Source organism: Zingiber officinale, chromosome 8A (genome assembly GCF_018446385.1).
Source record: "Zingiber officinale cultivar Zhangliang chromosome 8A, Zo_v1.1, whole genome shotgun sequence".
Taxonomy (NCBI): domain Eukaryota; kingdom Viridiplantae; phylum Streptophyta; class Magnoliopsida; order Zingiberales; family Zingiberaceae; genus Zingiber; species Zingiber officinale.
The window spans coordinates 10,814,856-10,830,034 of NC_056000.1; the positions used below are offsets into that span (position 1 = coordinate 10,814,856).

The 15,179-nt window shown below is 41.5% G+C and overlaps 2 protein-coding genes and 1 pseudogene across 2 annotated transcripts; all 3 read left to right on the forward strand.

The window, feature by feature from the left end:
* Positions 1-2,297: 2,297 nt before the first annotated feature.
* LOC122012388 (anthocyanidin 5,3-O-glucosyltransferase-like) lies at positions 2,298-3,899 on the forward strand. The gene has a single exon (XM_042568903.1). It carries the CDS (start codon positions 2,363-2,365, stop codon positions 3,785-3,787), a length of 1,425 nt encoding a protein of 474 aa, XP_042424837.1. The 5' UTR covers positions 2,298-2,362; the 3' UTR covers positions 3,788-3,899.
* Positions 3,900-10,894: 6,995 nt separating this feature from the next.
* LOC122012390 (anthocyanidin 5,3-O-glucosyltransferase-like) lies at positions 10,895-12,497 on the forward strand. The gene has a single exon (XM_042568905.1). The coding sequence runs from the start codon at positions 10,957-10,959 to the stop codon at positions 12,379-12,381; it is 1,425 nt and encodes a 474-aa protein (XP_042424839.1). The 5' UTR covers positions 10,895-10,956; the 3' UTR covers positions 12,382-12,497.
* A 976-nt stretch (positions 12,498-13,473) lies between these two features.
* Positions 13,474-14,513, forward strand: LOC122010506 (annotated as a pseudogene).
* The last annotated feature ends 666 nt before the right edge of the window (positions 14,514-15,179 follow it).

The following is a 15,179-nucleotide window of genomic DNA, read 5'->3' on the forward strand; positions in this document are numbered from 1 at the left end:
ACCTAATTTTGTATCATTCCGATGTCTCTAGGTTTATCAGATACTTTTGAGCGAAATGTACTAATAGACCTTACTCATTTCAAAAAATTTTAAAAATATATGTTTAGAAAAGAGGGAGTCCAAGGATCTCATTTGTGGTATCGGTCAATGATTATCATCGTCGTATCATTTAAAATGAACTTCTGACTTCATTTCTTATATCCGAATCAAGTTTAAAAAATTATTATGTTCAATATGATGTATCACAATGGTGTTTGAAGGCATATGTGCATTCATAAGCATTAACCGAGCACATAGGACCTGATTTCATATTATTCTAAGGTTTCTAGGCTCATTAGCTACTTGTGGACAAAATCATCTGATGAATCTTAAATATTCCAAAAATTAAGGGGGTGTTTGGTTTGTATTTTCCACGTTGTTTTCTGTTTTCATTTTCTGAGAAAATGAAAAACGCGTTTGGTTTACGTTTTCCACATTTATTTTTAAGAAAATGAGAGAGTGTTTTCTAAGAAAACGAAAAACGCGGAAAAGTCATTTTCTAAAAAATGAAAAACGTGCGTTTTTCAGAAAATGAAAATGAAAATGGGACAAACCAAACGCACTCTAAAATTTTTACATGTTCAAATTAGGGGAAGTCCATGAATCTCATTTGTGGTGTCGGTCAGTGATTATCATCGTCGTGCCATTTAAAATTAGCTTCTGGCATCATTTTTCATGCTTTAATTGAGTTAGAAAAATCATCATGCTTAATAGTGTATCGAAAATGATATTTAAGAATATGAATACATTCAGAAGAACTAACTGAATACATAAGTTCATTTTTCATTTTATTTCAGAATCCCTAGATCTATCAATCATTTTTAAACAAATCAATTAATTAGAAAAATTGTTCATCATCACAAAAAATAAAATTACCGAATTAATTGCTACCATATCATAATCAATTGAAAAAATTATTCATCGTCCTATAATATCTCCGAATCAATTTTTATAATGTCTCAATTGATTCATAAATCTATTATGTAAATGTGGAGGGATAAAATGAATATCTCTGAATCGATTTTTACAATATCTCAATTGATTCATAAATCCGTTATGTAAATGCGAAGGGATCAAATGAGTATGGTACACGATTTAATAATTTTTAAATTTAACTACTTAACTTGAATATTTCGGAACTTTCGTTACATGATTCAATGATTCAGTAAATATTATTTATGAGTTATAAAATAGTATTCAGTTGGCTTAAATGATAACATGCCATATCTTGTTATGAAATAAAAAAATGTGTGTGAATTTATTTAAAATTAAAATTTCTTCTTGAATCACTCTTGACACATATCTACCATCGGAAAAGGTTGAGTTGATTAATACGGACTAAATTATTACTATTGGACATTTATCTCGACTGGTCACGTGAAACCTTCGGGTGACGAATTCCTTTTTTTTACGCTACCACTAGTGACACTTACCCACCACTTCGTCGCCCGCATCTCTGCTTTCTCAACCTTCAGTCTACTTCCCCATGTGCTTCGACGGCGTCCTTCACAACAACTCTGAGCTCCTCCGTTACTGTCGGAAAAAAGCGCAGGCTCCCTCGACTTCTTCTGCAACGCCACCCTCGACCTCTTCGCCTCCCCGACTACATCTTTTCCTCCCGGCGCGGCGGCGCCTCCGACCTCACCTCCTTTCGCCGCCACGCTCTGCATAAAACAGCAGGATAGAGATGAAGGCGGCCTTGTCGTGCTCTGCTTTTTCATATGGAACAAATACAGATCACACGCCTTCTTAGCAGCTTCTTTAGTCTATTTAGCTACTAATTAGTTATATCTCCTATGCCACTGAATTTCCTTTGTCTCCTCAATGATGAAGAAAAGAAAGAAAGCTCCTCAAACTTTTTGTTTTTTACAGTAAAAACCTACTTTGTAGGTTACTAGCTGAGTCCAAACAAAAAACAAAAGATTAAGGGTCGGCTCCATTCAAATTTTTTATTGATGAATCGGAAAGTGCATGCTTTTAACGGATAGTCCAAAGGTCCTTCGAAGAATAAGACGAACTATTAATTAACTATTTCATCGACATAACTGCTTACGTTGACTATGTCGATTCAGATCGGAGTACCCATGCTGTGGGTGCGGCACAGTCACACAGCTATAAATAAAACTGGGCCCCATTTTGCTAGAGCAAGGATTTGTTTGATACTCGCCGGCGTCACCCGTGACCCAATTTCATAATCGGGGAGCAGCACACAAGTTTTGACCAGTTTCTTCACCAGACTATTTAAACAATCGCAAATGCTACTGCCTCTTCGTCTTTCTCTGCTTCATCTACTCCTTCAAAATAAGAACGTAGTTCAAGATCAATGGCGACGAAGCCGACGGTGGTGTTCTATCCGGTGGACGGCATGGGCCACGTGGTTCCCATGGTCGAGTTGGCCAAGCTCTTCGTCCTCCACGACTTCGCCGCCGCCGTCGTCCTCATGCACTCGCCCTCGAAGCACCCCTCCTTCGACCCCTTCGTCGCCCGAGTTTCCGCATCCCACCCTTCCATCTCCTTCCACCAGCTCCCGCCTCCAGCGGAATCCGTCGACGACCCATCCGGTCAAAAATTCTTTGACTCAGTCAGGCCGAACAATCCCCAGTTCCTCCAATTCCTCTCTTCCTATTGCCAGGAATCCGACGTCCGCGCCGTCGTCCTCGACTTCTTCTGCACAGACGCGCTCGAAGTCACCGCCGAGCTCCGACTCCGGGCACACTTCTTCTTTTCACCCAGTGCCTCCGACCTCGCCGTGTTAATCTACCTCCCGACCATGATCGCCACCACGGACGTCAGTTTCGGAGACCTTGGCGAGGCGCCACTTCACTTCCCGGGGTTGCCCCCCATCCCGGCCTCCCACATGCCCATCCAATTCATGAACCGCGAAACCATGATGTTTAAGAAGATGGTGCACATGTTCGGACGCCTACCCGACGCAGACGCTATTCTTATCAACTCCTTCGACCTCCTCGAATCAGAGGCCCTCAAGACTCTTCGAAGTGGGGCGTGCGTTCCGGGCCGTCGGATGCCGAGTGTCTACTGCGTCGGTCCATTGGTCGTCGACGCGAGCGGAGATATCGGAGAAAGAAAGGGGGAAAGGCCCGCGTGCTTGGAGTGGTTGGATGCGCAGCCAAGCGGCAGCGTGATTTTCCTCTGTTTCGGGAGCATGGGTTCGTTCTCGGTGGATCAGCTAGAGCAGATTGCTACTGGCTTAGAAAGGAGCGGGCAGCGGTTCCTGTGGGTAGTCCGGGCTCCTCCTAGTGATGAGGGAGTCAATGTGAACCTACATCCGTCGGAGCCGGACTTGGATGCTCTGCTGCCGGAGGGATTCTTGGAGCGGACCAAGCAGAGGGGGATGGTGGTGAAGTCGTGGGCGCCGCAGGTGGAGGTGCTGAATCATGCTGCGGTTGGGGTTTTCGTGACGCACTGCGGGTGGAACTCGACGCTCGAGGCGATCACCGCGGGGGTGGCGATGGTGGCCTGGCCACTGTACGCGGAGCAGCGATTGAACAAGGTGTTTATGGTGGATCAGATGAAATTGGCGGTGGCGATGGAGGGGTACGACAGAAAGATGGTGACGGCGGAGGAGGTGGAGGCGAAGCTAAGGTGGGTGATGGAATCGGAGGGAGGGAAGGAATTGAGGGAGCTGGCGGCGGCGATGAAGGAAAAGGCGGCGGAGGCGAGGCGTGAAGGGGGCTCGTCGCAACTGGCTATGCTGGAAGTGATTGCTAAAGATCTCAAGTCAAACTAGCGTTGACTAAGGAGATAATTTCATGGCGATATTCTCCTTTCCCACATTTGTTTTTTTTTTCCTTGCTTCCATTACAATAAACCCAGTTAGCTACTATTCCTATGGTGATCAATCCGTCCTTGCAAAATTTTTCTATTAATTATCACGATAAATACACGTAAAGTAATGATATAACGGATAATTCAAGAACTCAATCTATAACTTCTATCATGATGGCACTATAGTAAAAAATGATTATATTTGTTCTCAGTGTGTCCATCAATTCTTCTCAATATCAATATATAGATCTATGACTGCTATCAGATTTCTTATGTTAATCAGGAATGTCAAAAATAATGACTGATTAATCATACGAGTTGTATTTTCGGTCAGGTTTAACACGTTATTTTAAACATATCTATAAAAGAATCAATAAACTTTTTAAACTCGTACATAAATCTTACAACTATTATTTTATGATGAGTTTTAAAAAGAGTGGCAGTGTTTAAGAAAACAATATGCCAAAAATACATGTAATAGTTGATTATGTTCTCTAATTTGGACCTTTCCGAGTAAACTATTCGATAGATTAAAAAGGAAATTTCTTTTTAGAAAAAAATACATGTAATAACCTATAATAATGGGGTTTTAATATAATTATAATTACAGATCAATTTTAAATATAGATCAATTAAAAAAATTGTTTTAAAAAAATATATTAGTTCGGTTTACTGTTAGACAATGCCACTCCTCATTTCTTCAATAACTTTCATTTGATCATCAAAGTCTATCAGTTTTCATTTTTTTTTTATTTTTCTTTTTAAAAATTAGTTGGTCTTGTTTGCTAATGAAATAAATTATGTATCTTTCCCCCTTTGGTACAAAGAAACATTTAATGATGGTCCAATTTGATCCCTTAGTTATAGGGATGTAAATGAACCAAACGGTTCATGAGTTATTCGGAGCTTGATTCGGTAAAATGCTCGTTCGAGTTCGTTCGTTTATCTTATCGAGCCGAGCTCGAGCTCGAGCTCGATTTTGAACTCGACAGTTTTATCGAGCCGAGCTCGAGCTTAAGGATATTCGGCTCGTGAGCTCGTGAACATGTTCGTTTATTGGCTCGCGAGCCAAAAAAGTGAGCCTTAAAACAAACCTTAAATCGAGCAAAAAAACGAGCTCTAAAATAAGTCAAAAAAACGAGCTCTAAAACGAGTCTTAAAATGAGCTTTAAAATGAGTCAAAAAATGAGTTCTAAAACGAGCCAAAAACGAGCTCTAAACGAGCCCGAGCTCGCTTAACGAGTTAGGCTCGTTAACTTTGATAATCAAGCTAATAACGAGCCGAACTCAAACTGTTCGCGAGCTTGATAATTCTTAAACGAGCCGAGCTCGAGTCTTGTGATAAAAGATCGATTCGAGCTCGAGCCCGAATATAACTTAAACGAGTCGAGCTCGAGTCTAATACTGTTCGGCTCAGTTCGGCTTGATTACATCCCTACCTAGCTATCTCTCAAGCGAATAGCTAGTGGGCTAGGTACAGACTCTCACTTGAAAGGTTATATAAAAATGGATAAAGGTAAATGAAAGAGGATAGTTATTTCTTTTTACCCATCGAGGTCACTATTCTCCCCAAACTCATTTACCTTTGTGTATTTATTTTCTTCTTTATTTTTCCATCTCAGATTGGAATTAACTTGGTGTCGTGGTGGCCGCACTGGTAGAGTTGGCCAGCCTTAACATCTTTTACATCTCATGCCGCTGGATCTGAATCTTAGAGGAGGTGATCGAAACCCTGGCAAGGAGGAGCCCGAGTAAGCGAAAAGTTACACCATCAATTAATATCTTAAAAACAAAACAAAAAAAATAGAGAAAAACAATTGAAAGTGATCTTATCCGAAACTCAAGAAAGTGGATGTTGGGATGTGACGCTCCTGTTGACCTCTGAGGTGAGAACAAAACAAAGAATGCAAATAACATGTAAAAAGTAACAAAACGAATGAAAGAAAGAGGTAGCCGCAAATGGAGGCTCGTAAAATTGTATTGCAAAACGTAGGTTTACAAAGAGAAAGAAAATATAAATAGACAATAAAAAATAATTATAAAAAACTAATCTACCATTATATAATAATAAATATTATATACTAACATTCCCCTCAAACTCACGATGCACCAACAGAAAGCATTGAGAATTTGTTAACCAGAAATTGAAACCGTATAGTGAAATGCGCCTTGGTGAGCAAGTCTGTAATTTGCATGGAATATAAGACTAATGACAAAGTGATGGTGCTATTCTGATAGTGATGGCGAGTGAAATGAGAATTAATTTCAATATTCTTGGTGCGCTCATGAAAGACAGAATTGCGAGTAATTTGAATGACACTAGAGTTATCACAATGTATAGGGGTAGGGTTCAAGAGAAAAACGTCCATATCAACAAGTAGCCAACGTAACCAAACAATTTCAGCAATAGTAGAAGTCATAGCACGATATTTTGCTTCGGTAGAAGAACGAGATACAACATCTTGCTTTTTACTCTTTCAAGAAATAAGAGAATCTCCCAAGAAAACACAGTATCCTGTGGTAGACTTACGATTTGTAGAATCACCACCCCAATCTGCATCTGAATAGGCCTGCAACTCTAAGGTAGAAGTAGAAGGATAAAGAAGACTCTAAAATTGGGTACCTTGAAAATATCAAAGGATGGGAAGCACAACTCCCCAATGTACTGAAGTGGGAGAAGCAATAAACTGGTTGACAATATGTACAACATAAGCAATGTCAGGTCTAGTAATGGTGATATATACTAGACTGTCAACTAGAGTGCGATATAAAGATGGATCTAGCAAGGGAATCACTAGAAAAGTACCGAACATTAACCTCAAGCGGAGTATCAACAGTACGAGTGTCGGATAGATGAGCTTGCTCTAGAATGTCACCAATATATTTAGATTGCGAGAGAAGATAGCCACGAGGATAATAAGCTACTTCAAGTCCTAACAAATAACGCAGAGGACCCAAATCTTTCATATCAAACTCACGAGCCAAATGTAATTTCAACTCTTCTATTCCACTTAAATCATCCCCTGTAATAATCATGTCATCAACATAAAGAGAGAGTAATGTACGACCTGATGGAGTAAAACGAACAAATAGAGCAGAGTCATGTGTTGGAACCCCAAGGTTATTTTGAGGTGATCAACAAGTTAAGTAGGTCCTGTGATATTTTAACCTTGTGTCTAAGTATGCAGGAACTTAGGAGCACAGGAAGTTGAGCGGAAGACGTGACCGGCAAGAAGGACGGCACAGGGTGAGAGCCCGGTGCGTCCGAGAGACGAGGTGCTACGGAAGAGTACCCCGGCGGACGAGAATGAAGTGTGCGCTAGTTCCGAGGGACGAGAAGTCGGAGCGGAAGATTGCTCGGGGAGCAAGAGATGTGGCTAGCGAAAAGGTCGGCACGAGGTGCGACCTAGGGATGAAGAGCTGCGGATGAGTACACTGGCGGACGAGAAGGAAACACGCGACAATTCCGAGGGACGAGAAGCCGGAGCGGAAGCTTGCTCAAGAATCGTTTTAAATAAGCTTTCGACATCATTTCTTATACATGAATTTGTTGGTGCAGGTTGCACTAATGATCTAACTAATGTTTTGATGAATGACAAAGTAAGTTAAGTTGGGTATTGTTATGATCTAACTACTTTACCAAGTGTGCAGGAGTTAACCAGATAGGTCAACGGACCGACTGGATATCTAGCACGAAGTCTAGATAGGTCAATGGGTCGACCAGATATCTAACAAGAAGTCCAGCTAGGCCAACGAGCCGACCGGATTACTGGTACAAAATCCAACTAGGTCAACGGGCTGATGGGATAGCTAGTGCAAAGTCCAACTAGGTCAACAGGTCGACTGGATAGTTGGTGCGAAGTCTAAATAGGTCGACGGGTTGACCAAATATCTGGTAGAAAGTCCAGTTGGGTCTGCGGACTGGACAACTGTCAAAATGGTAAGTAAATGTAAGTCACTAGAGGAGAGTGACTAAATGAGTACTCATCCTGGTCGAGGGGACAGTAGGAATAGGTCTATGTTAGATCCATTTCGGATCCCTAATCTGAAACCTTGACTAGTTTTTGATCCTGGGAGGACAGAAACTAATTACTACCACTTATTATTGTGCTAACTTTGTTTTACAGGATAGATGTTTTAGTTATTAGACTAACATATTTTGCAGGGTAAAAAGGAGCAAAAGTCTTTGGATGAACAATATCTAAAGATGCCTTCAAGCAGTGAAGGCGCTTTCATCATAGAAGGCGCCTTCCAAGGGATGAAGTTTAGCGTTCGGAGTAGATAACACACAAAATTTATGGGATAAAATTTATCCCATTGAATACCTATGGAAGGCGCCTTCCATACTCTTTATAAGCCAGCTCACTCAAAGCTTCATCAACAACTACTATACGAGCCACTAAGCGTTCTTTCGAGGTTTCGACTGCTCCGGGCTCTTGCTACAACTTAGCTGCGAAGCTGCTGCTCCCGACAATTGTTCCGAGGACTTCTGATCGCGACCGACAGACTGACATCGATACACGAACAAGCCACTTTGATCTTAAGTGTCGGTAATATTTTTGTACTTAAATTCAGCAAACGGGAAATGCAATCTATTGCACTTCTCCGATCTTATTTATACTCGATTCCCTCTTCTGGAGGTATCGGAAGAGGTTTTTAGTGAATTACCCATCGATAGGTCCGCGGGACCTGGGTCTTGGAGTAGGAGTCACCGAAGGCTCCAAACCAAATAAAACCGCTGGTGTTTTCTTGTGTTATTCTTTTAAAGTTTTCCGCTGCATATACTTTAATTTCAAAATTATAAAATAAGTTTTTTAAAACCACGTGATTCCCCCCCCCCCCCCCCCTCTCATGTGCATATCGATCCAACATAATCGAGTTGAAAAAATTATAATACTCAATATGGTATATGCGATGGTATTTGAGGTCATGGATACATAAAGAGAACTAGTTGAGTACATGAGACCTGATTTTGTATCATTCCAATGTCTCTAGATCTATCAGATACTTTTGAGCGAAATGTGCTAATAGACCTTAGTCATTTCAAAAATTATATATATATATATATATATAGAAAAGAGGGAGTCCAAGTATCTCATTTGTGGTATCGGTCAATGATTATCGTCCTCGTATCATTTAAAATGAACTTTTGACATCATTTCTTATATCTGAATCAAGTTAAAAAAAAATTATTGCTTTCAATATGATGTATCATAATGATGTTTGAGGGCATATATGCATTCATAAGCATTAGTCGAGTACATAGGGCATTATTTTGAGATTTCTAAGATCATTAGCTACTTGTGGACAAAATCAACTGATGAATATTAAACATTCCAAAAATTAAAATTTTTACATGTTCAGATTGGGGGAAGTTCATGAATCATCATTGAGTCATTTAAAATTAGCTTTTGGCATCATTTCTCATGTTTTAATCGAGTTAAAAAAAAATCATCACGCTTAATACAGTGTATCGAAAATGATGTTTAAGAACATGAATACATTTAGGAGAATTAACTGAATGCATAGGTTAATTTTTTATTTTTTGGGATCTCTATATACATCAGTCATTTTTAAACAAAACAACTAATTAGAAAAATTGCTGATCATCATAAAAAATAAAATTACCAAATCAATTGCTACCGTATCATAATCAATTGAAAAAATTATTCATCGTCCTATAATATCTCCGAATCAATTTTTATAATATCTCAATTGATTCATAAATCTGTTATGTAAATGTGGAGGGATAAAATGAATATCTCTTAATCAATTTTTATAATATCTCAATTGATTCATAAATCTGTTATGTAAATGTGGAGGGATAAAATGAATATCTCTTAATCAATTTTTACAATATCTCAATTGATTCATAAATCTGTTATGTAAATACGGAGGGATCAAATGAGTATGGTACATGATTTAATAATTTTAAAATTTAACTATCTAATTTGAATATTTCGGAACTTTCGTTACATGATTCAATGATACACTAAATATTATTTATGAGTTATAAAATAGTATTCAGTTGGTTTAAATGATAACATGTCATATCTTGTTATGAAATAAAAAATGTGTGTGAATTTGTTTAAAATTAAAATTTCTTCTTGAATCACTCTTGACACATATCCATTATCGGGATAAAATTAAATTGACTAATACGAAACAGAATTATTACTATTAGACATTTATCTCCTCATAGACTGACTATATCGGGACAAAATTGAATTGGTTAATACAGTTGTACATTTATCTCCTCAGAGACTGACCACGTGATTCTACCTTTTTTACGCTACCACTAGTGACACTTCCCCACCACTTCGCCGCAGCTCTGCTTCTCAACCTTCAGTCTACTTCCCCATGCGCTTCGACGGCGTCCTTCACAACAACTCTGAGCTCCTACGTTACTGCAGAAAAAACGCGCAGACTCCCTCGACTTATTCTGCACCGCCACCCTCGACCTCTTCGCCTCCACGCTCGGCCTCCCGGACTACATCTTTTCCTCCCGGCGCGGCGGCGCCTCTGACCTCACCTCCTTTCGCAGCCACGCTCTGCATAAAACAGCAGGATAGAGATGAAGGCGGCCTTGTCGTGCTCTGCTTTTTCATATGGAACAAATACAGATCACACACCTTCTTAGCAGCTTCTTTAGTCTATTTAGCTACTAATTAGTTATATCTCCTATGCCACTGAACTTCCTTTGTCACCTCAATGATGGAAGAAAGAAAACTCCTCAAACTTTTTTTTCTTACAATAAAAAACTACCTACTTTGTACGTTATTGGCTGAGTCCAAAGAAGGTCCTTCGAAGAATAAGACAACTATTAATTATCTATTTCATCGACGTAACTGCTTACGTTGACTACGTCGATTCAGATCGGAGGACCCAGTTCCGGGTTGGCACAGTCACACAGCTCACAAGAATAAATAAAACTGGGCCCCATTTTGATAGAGCAAGGATTTGTTTGATACTCGCCGGCGTCACCCGTGACCCAATTTCATCATCGGGGAGCAGCAGACAAGTTTTGACCAGTTTCTTCATCAGACTATTTAAACAGTTGAAAATGCTACCGCCTCTTCGTCTTTCTCTGCTTCATCTACTCCTCCAAAATAAGAACGTAGTTCAAGATCAATGGCGACGAAGCCGACAGTGGTGTTCTATCCGGTGGACGGCATGGGCCACGTGGTTCCCATGGTCGAGTTGGCCAAGCTCTTCGTCCTCCACGACATCGCCGCCGCCGTCGTCCTCATGCACTCGCCCTCGAAGCACCCCTCCTTCGACCCCTTCGTCGCCCGAGTTTCCGCATCCCACCCTTCCATCTCCTTCCACCAGCTCCCGCCTCCGGCGGAATCCGTCGACGAGCCATCCGGTCAAATATTCTTTGACTCAGTCAGGCCGAACAATCCCCAGTTCCTCCAATTCCTCTCTTCCTATTGCCAGGAATCCGACGTCCGCGCCGTCGTCCTCGACTTCTTCTGCACAGACGCGCTCGAAGTCACCGCCGAGCTCCGACTCCGAACACACTTCTTCTTCTCATCCGGTGCCTCCGACCTCGCCGTGTTAATCTACCTCCCGACCATGATCGCCACCACGGACGTCAGTTTCGGAGACCTTGGCGACGCCCCACTTCACTACCCGGGGATGCCCCCCATCCCGGCCTCCCACATGCCCATCCAACTCATGAACCGCGAAACCGTGATGTTTAAGAAGATGGTGCACATGTTCGGACGCCTACCCGACGCAGACGCTATTCTTATCAACTCCTTCGACCTCCTCGAATCAGAGGCCCTCAAGACTCTTCGAAGTGGGGCGTGCGTTCCGGGCCGTCGGATGCCGAGTGTCTACTGCGTCGGTCCGTTGGTCGTCGACGCGAGCGGAGATATCGGAGAAAGAAAGGGGGAAAGGCCCGCGTGCTTGGAGTGGTTGGATGCGCAGCCAAGCGGCAGCGTGATTTTCCTCTGTTTCGGGAGCATGGGTTCGTTCTCGGTGGATCAGCTAGAGCAGATTGCTACTGGCTTAGAAAGGAGCGGGCAGCGGTTCCTGTGGGTAGTCCGGGCTCCTCCTAGTGATGAGGGAGTCAATGTGAACCTACATCCGTCGGAGCCGGACTTGGATGCTCTGCTGCCGGAGGGATTCTTGGAGCGGACCAAGCAGAGGGGGATCGTGGTGAAGTCGTGGGCGCCGCAAGTGGAGGTGCTGAATCATGCTGCGGTTGGGGTTTTCGTGACGCACTGCGGGTGGAACTCGACGCTCGAGGCGATCACCGCGGGGGTGGCGATGGTGGCCTGGCCACTGTACGCGGAGCAGCGATTGAACAAGGTGTTTCTGGTGGATCAGATGAAATTGGCGGTGGCGATGGAGGGGTACGACAGAAAGATGGTGACGGCGGAGGAGGTGGAGACGAAGCTAAGGTGGGTGATGGAATCGGAGGGAGGGAAGGAATTGAGGGAGCGGGCGTCGGCGATGAAGGAAAAGGCGGCGGAGGCGATGCGCGAAGGGGGCTCGTCGCAACTGGCTATGCTGGAAGTGATTGCTAAAGATCTCAAGTCAAACTAGAGTTGACTAAGGAGATAATTTCATGGCCATATTCTCCTTTTCCACATTTGTTTTTTTACCTTCTATCTATCCCTTCTATCACAATAAATCCAATTAATCTCGCTAACTATTTCTAAGATCGTCAATCTTATCTCACAAAATATTTTTATTAATCATCAAAATAAATCAAGAAACGCGCATGATGAACAATTCAGGAGCCCAATCTATAACTTCTATTATGATAGCTCGGTGATAAAAGATAACTACATTCTTCTCCTCCCTCAATTCATTCCGGATCAACACATATCTATGACTTCAATCAAGTTCCTTATGTTAATCAGGAATGTCAAAAAATAATGACTGATTAATTATACGAGTTGTATTTTCGGTCAGGTTTAACACGTTATTTTAAACATATCTATAAAAGAATCAATAAACTTTTTAAATTCGTACATAAATCTTTCACTATTATTTTATGATGAGATTTAAAAAGAGTGGCAGTGTTTAAGAAAACAATATGCCAGAAAATACATGTAATAGCTGATTATGTTCTCTAATTTGGACCTTTCCGAGTAAACTATTCGATAGATTAAAAAGGAAATTTCTTTTTAGAAAAAAATACATGTAATAATCTATAATAGTGGGGTTTTAATATAATTATAATTACAGATCAATTTTAAATATAGATCAATTAAAAAAATGTTTTTTAAAAATATATTAGTTCTGTTTATTGTTAGACAATGCCACTCCTCATTTCCTCAATAACTTTCATTTGATCATCAAATTCAATCAGTTTTTTTTTTTTTTTTTCTTTTTAAAAATTAGTTGGTCTTGTTTGCTAATGAAATAAATTATGTATTTTTTTCCCCTTTGGCACAAAGAAACATTTAATGATGTCCAATTTGGCGGGCAGGGATCCTCTGATCCCGATCCCTGGACCAAAAAAAAACATATAAAAGATTTTCACGTGCACATCACGTGCACACAAAAACCCCTCTCACGACACAGAAACCCCAGAGTTGGCAGCGAGTTGCCCTAACTCTCGCGATCCTATCCGCCGGCAACGAAAACTCCACCGCGATCCTCCACCTCCGCGATCCCCCTGCGAGTTAAACTCCACCGCGATCCCCACCTCTCCTCTCACGCAGAAGACGAAAACCTCGCTGCGCCCTAACTCCACCCTGGACACTGGATTTCCGCGTGCACGCGGACACGCAGCTGCGCAGAAACGCCCCCAAACGCATAGGAACGCACCCACGAGTTTCGACCTCCGGCGCCCAGCCCTGCCCTCGACCGGCGACGGCCCACGCTCTGCCGCCGTTAGAGCTGATTTCAACTGTGGGTTCTTGCTAGCAAGTTTGAGTTTTCCTTTAATTCATTCCTATTTAAAAGCGCTGCGAGTTCAACTTTCAGAGCCCTATTCTGCTCCTTTGCTTAACGAGGGGGATTTACCATTTGGACCATGCTTTCAGGTGCTTTACGATAGGGACACTGGAAGAAGCAGAGGGTTTGCTTTTGTCACCATGAGCTCTGTGGAAGATTGTGAACAAGTCATGAACAATCTTGATGGAGCTGTAAGGCCCTAACATTTGTAGCAAAATCGCACTGATCGATCTTAAACAGTTCAAAATCAAGATAACTGGGTACTTATGCTGCCAATTACAGCAATTCGGTGGCAGGACAATGAAGGTGAACTTCGCCGACAAGCCAAAGCCTAAAGAGCCATTGTACCCCGAAACCGAGCACAAGCTCTTCGTTGGCAACCTTTCTTGGTCAGTCACGTCGGAGGTCCTGACTGAAGTGTTTCAGGAGCATGGAAATGTGGTTGGGGCATGAGTTCTTTACGACAGAGATACAAGTCGGTCTCGGGGCTAAGGCTTCGTCTGCTATTCAACTAAGGAAGAGATGGAACACGCCTTGGAAGTTCTCAACGGAATGGTAATCCTCATTAAATACTTCATGATTCTGAGTAGCAAGCTTTTAACATCAAAGGAAATACCAATGCATTTGGCAATCCTTACGCTAAGAGTTGTTCAATGACTGCAAACACCTTCATGAGATTCAACTTGATGATGATGTTTCGTTTCAACTTGTGCAGGAATTAGACGGTCGGGCATTACGAGTCAGCTTAGCTCTAGGAAAGAAATCCTAAGGAAAAAAAAAAACAGACAAACAAACAAGAATTGGCCATAGATATTCTGAAGCAAGGTTCCACTGTCATGAAGAGAAGGTTGGGCATGATGTTGAGCACCCTAATAAGAGGAAACACATCTTGAAGATTTTTTTTTCATTGAATTTTATCAAGCATCATGTAATTAAAGTCTTGAACTCTTGTATCAGGTACTTAATTGAACTCATGTAGTTAGAGTTTCAATAAGATGCATTTTTTAATAAAGTAAAATCAAACCAAGAAAAATAATCTATGTTTGCTTGTATTTTTCATCCTTGATGCCTTGTTATTCAAAGTTTATTGTGATGCTGAATACCCATATTAAGTACAAAAGTAATAATAAAATAGGAAAACTTTCTAAATAATTTTGGCACATTTTGGGTTTGTGAATTGTGGTTTTACAACTTATGGAGCAAGTTCTTAAGTAGTTTTATTGATGTCTCTCGCGCGCGCCATTCTCATGCTTCCTAATCCCCATGACATCCTTAGCTATCCTTGTCTTCCCGTAAGAATCCCTAGAGAGATGGAACCGTTGTTTCCTTTGCCTATACTGAAGTTGATTTTGCTAAATCCATTGGCGGTGATAGCTGCAGCTATGACAAGGCCGAATCAACTATGAGGATCAGTTCCCCCTCCTCATGACCTTGTC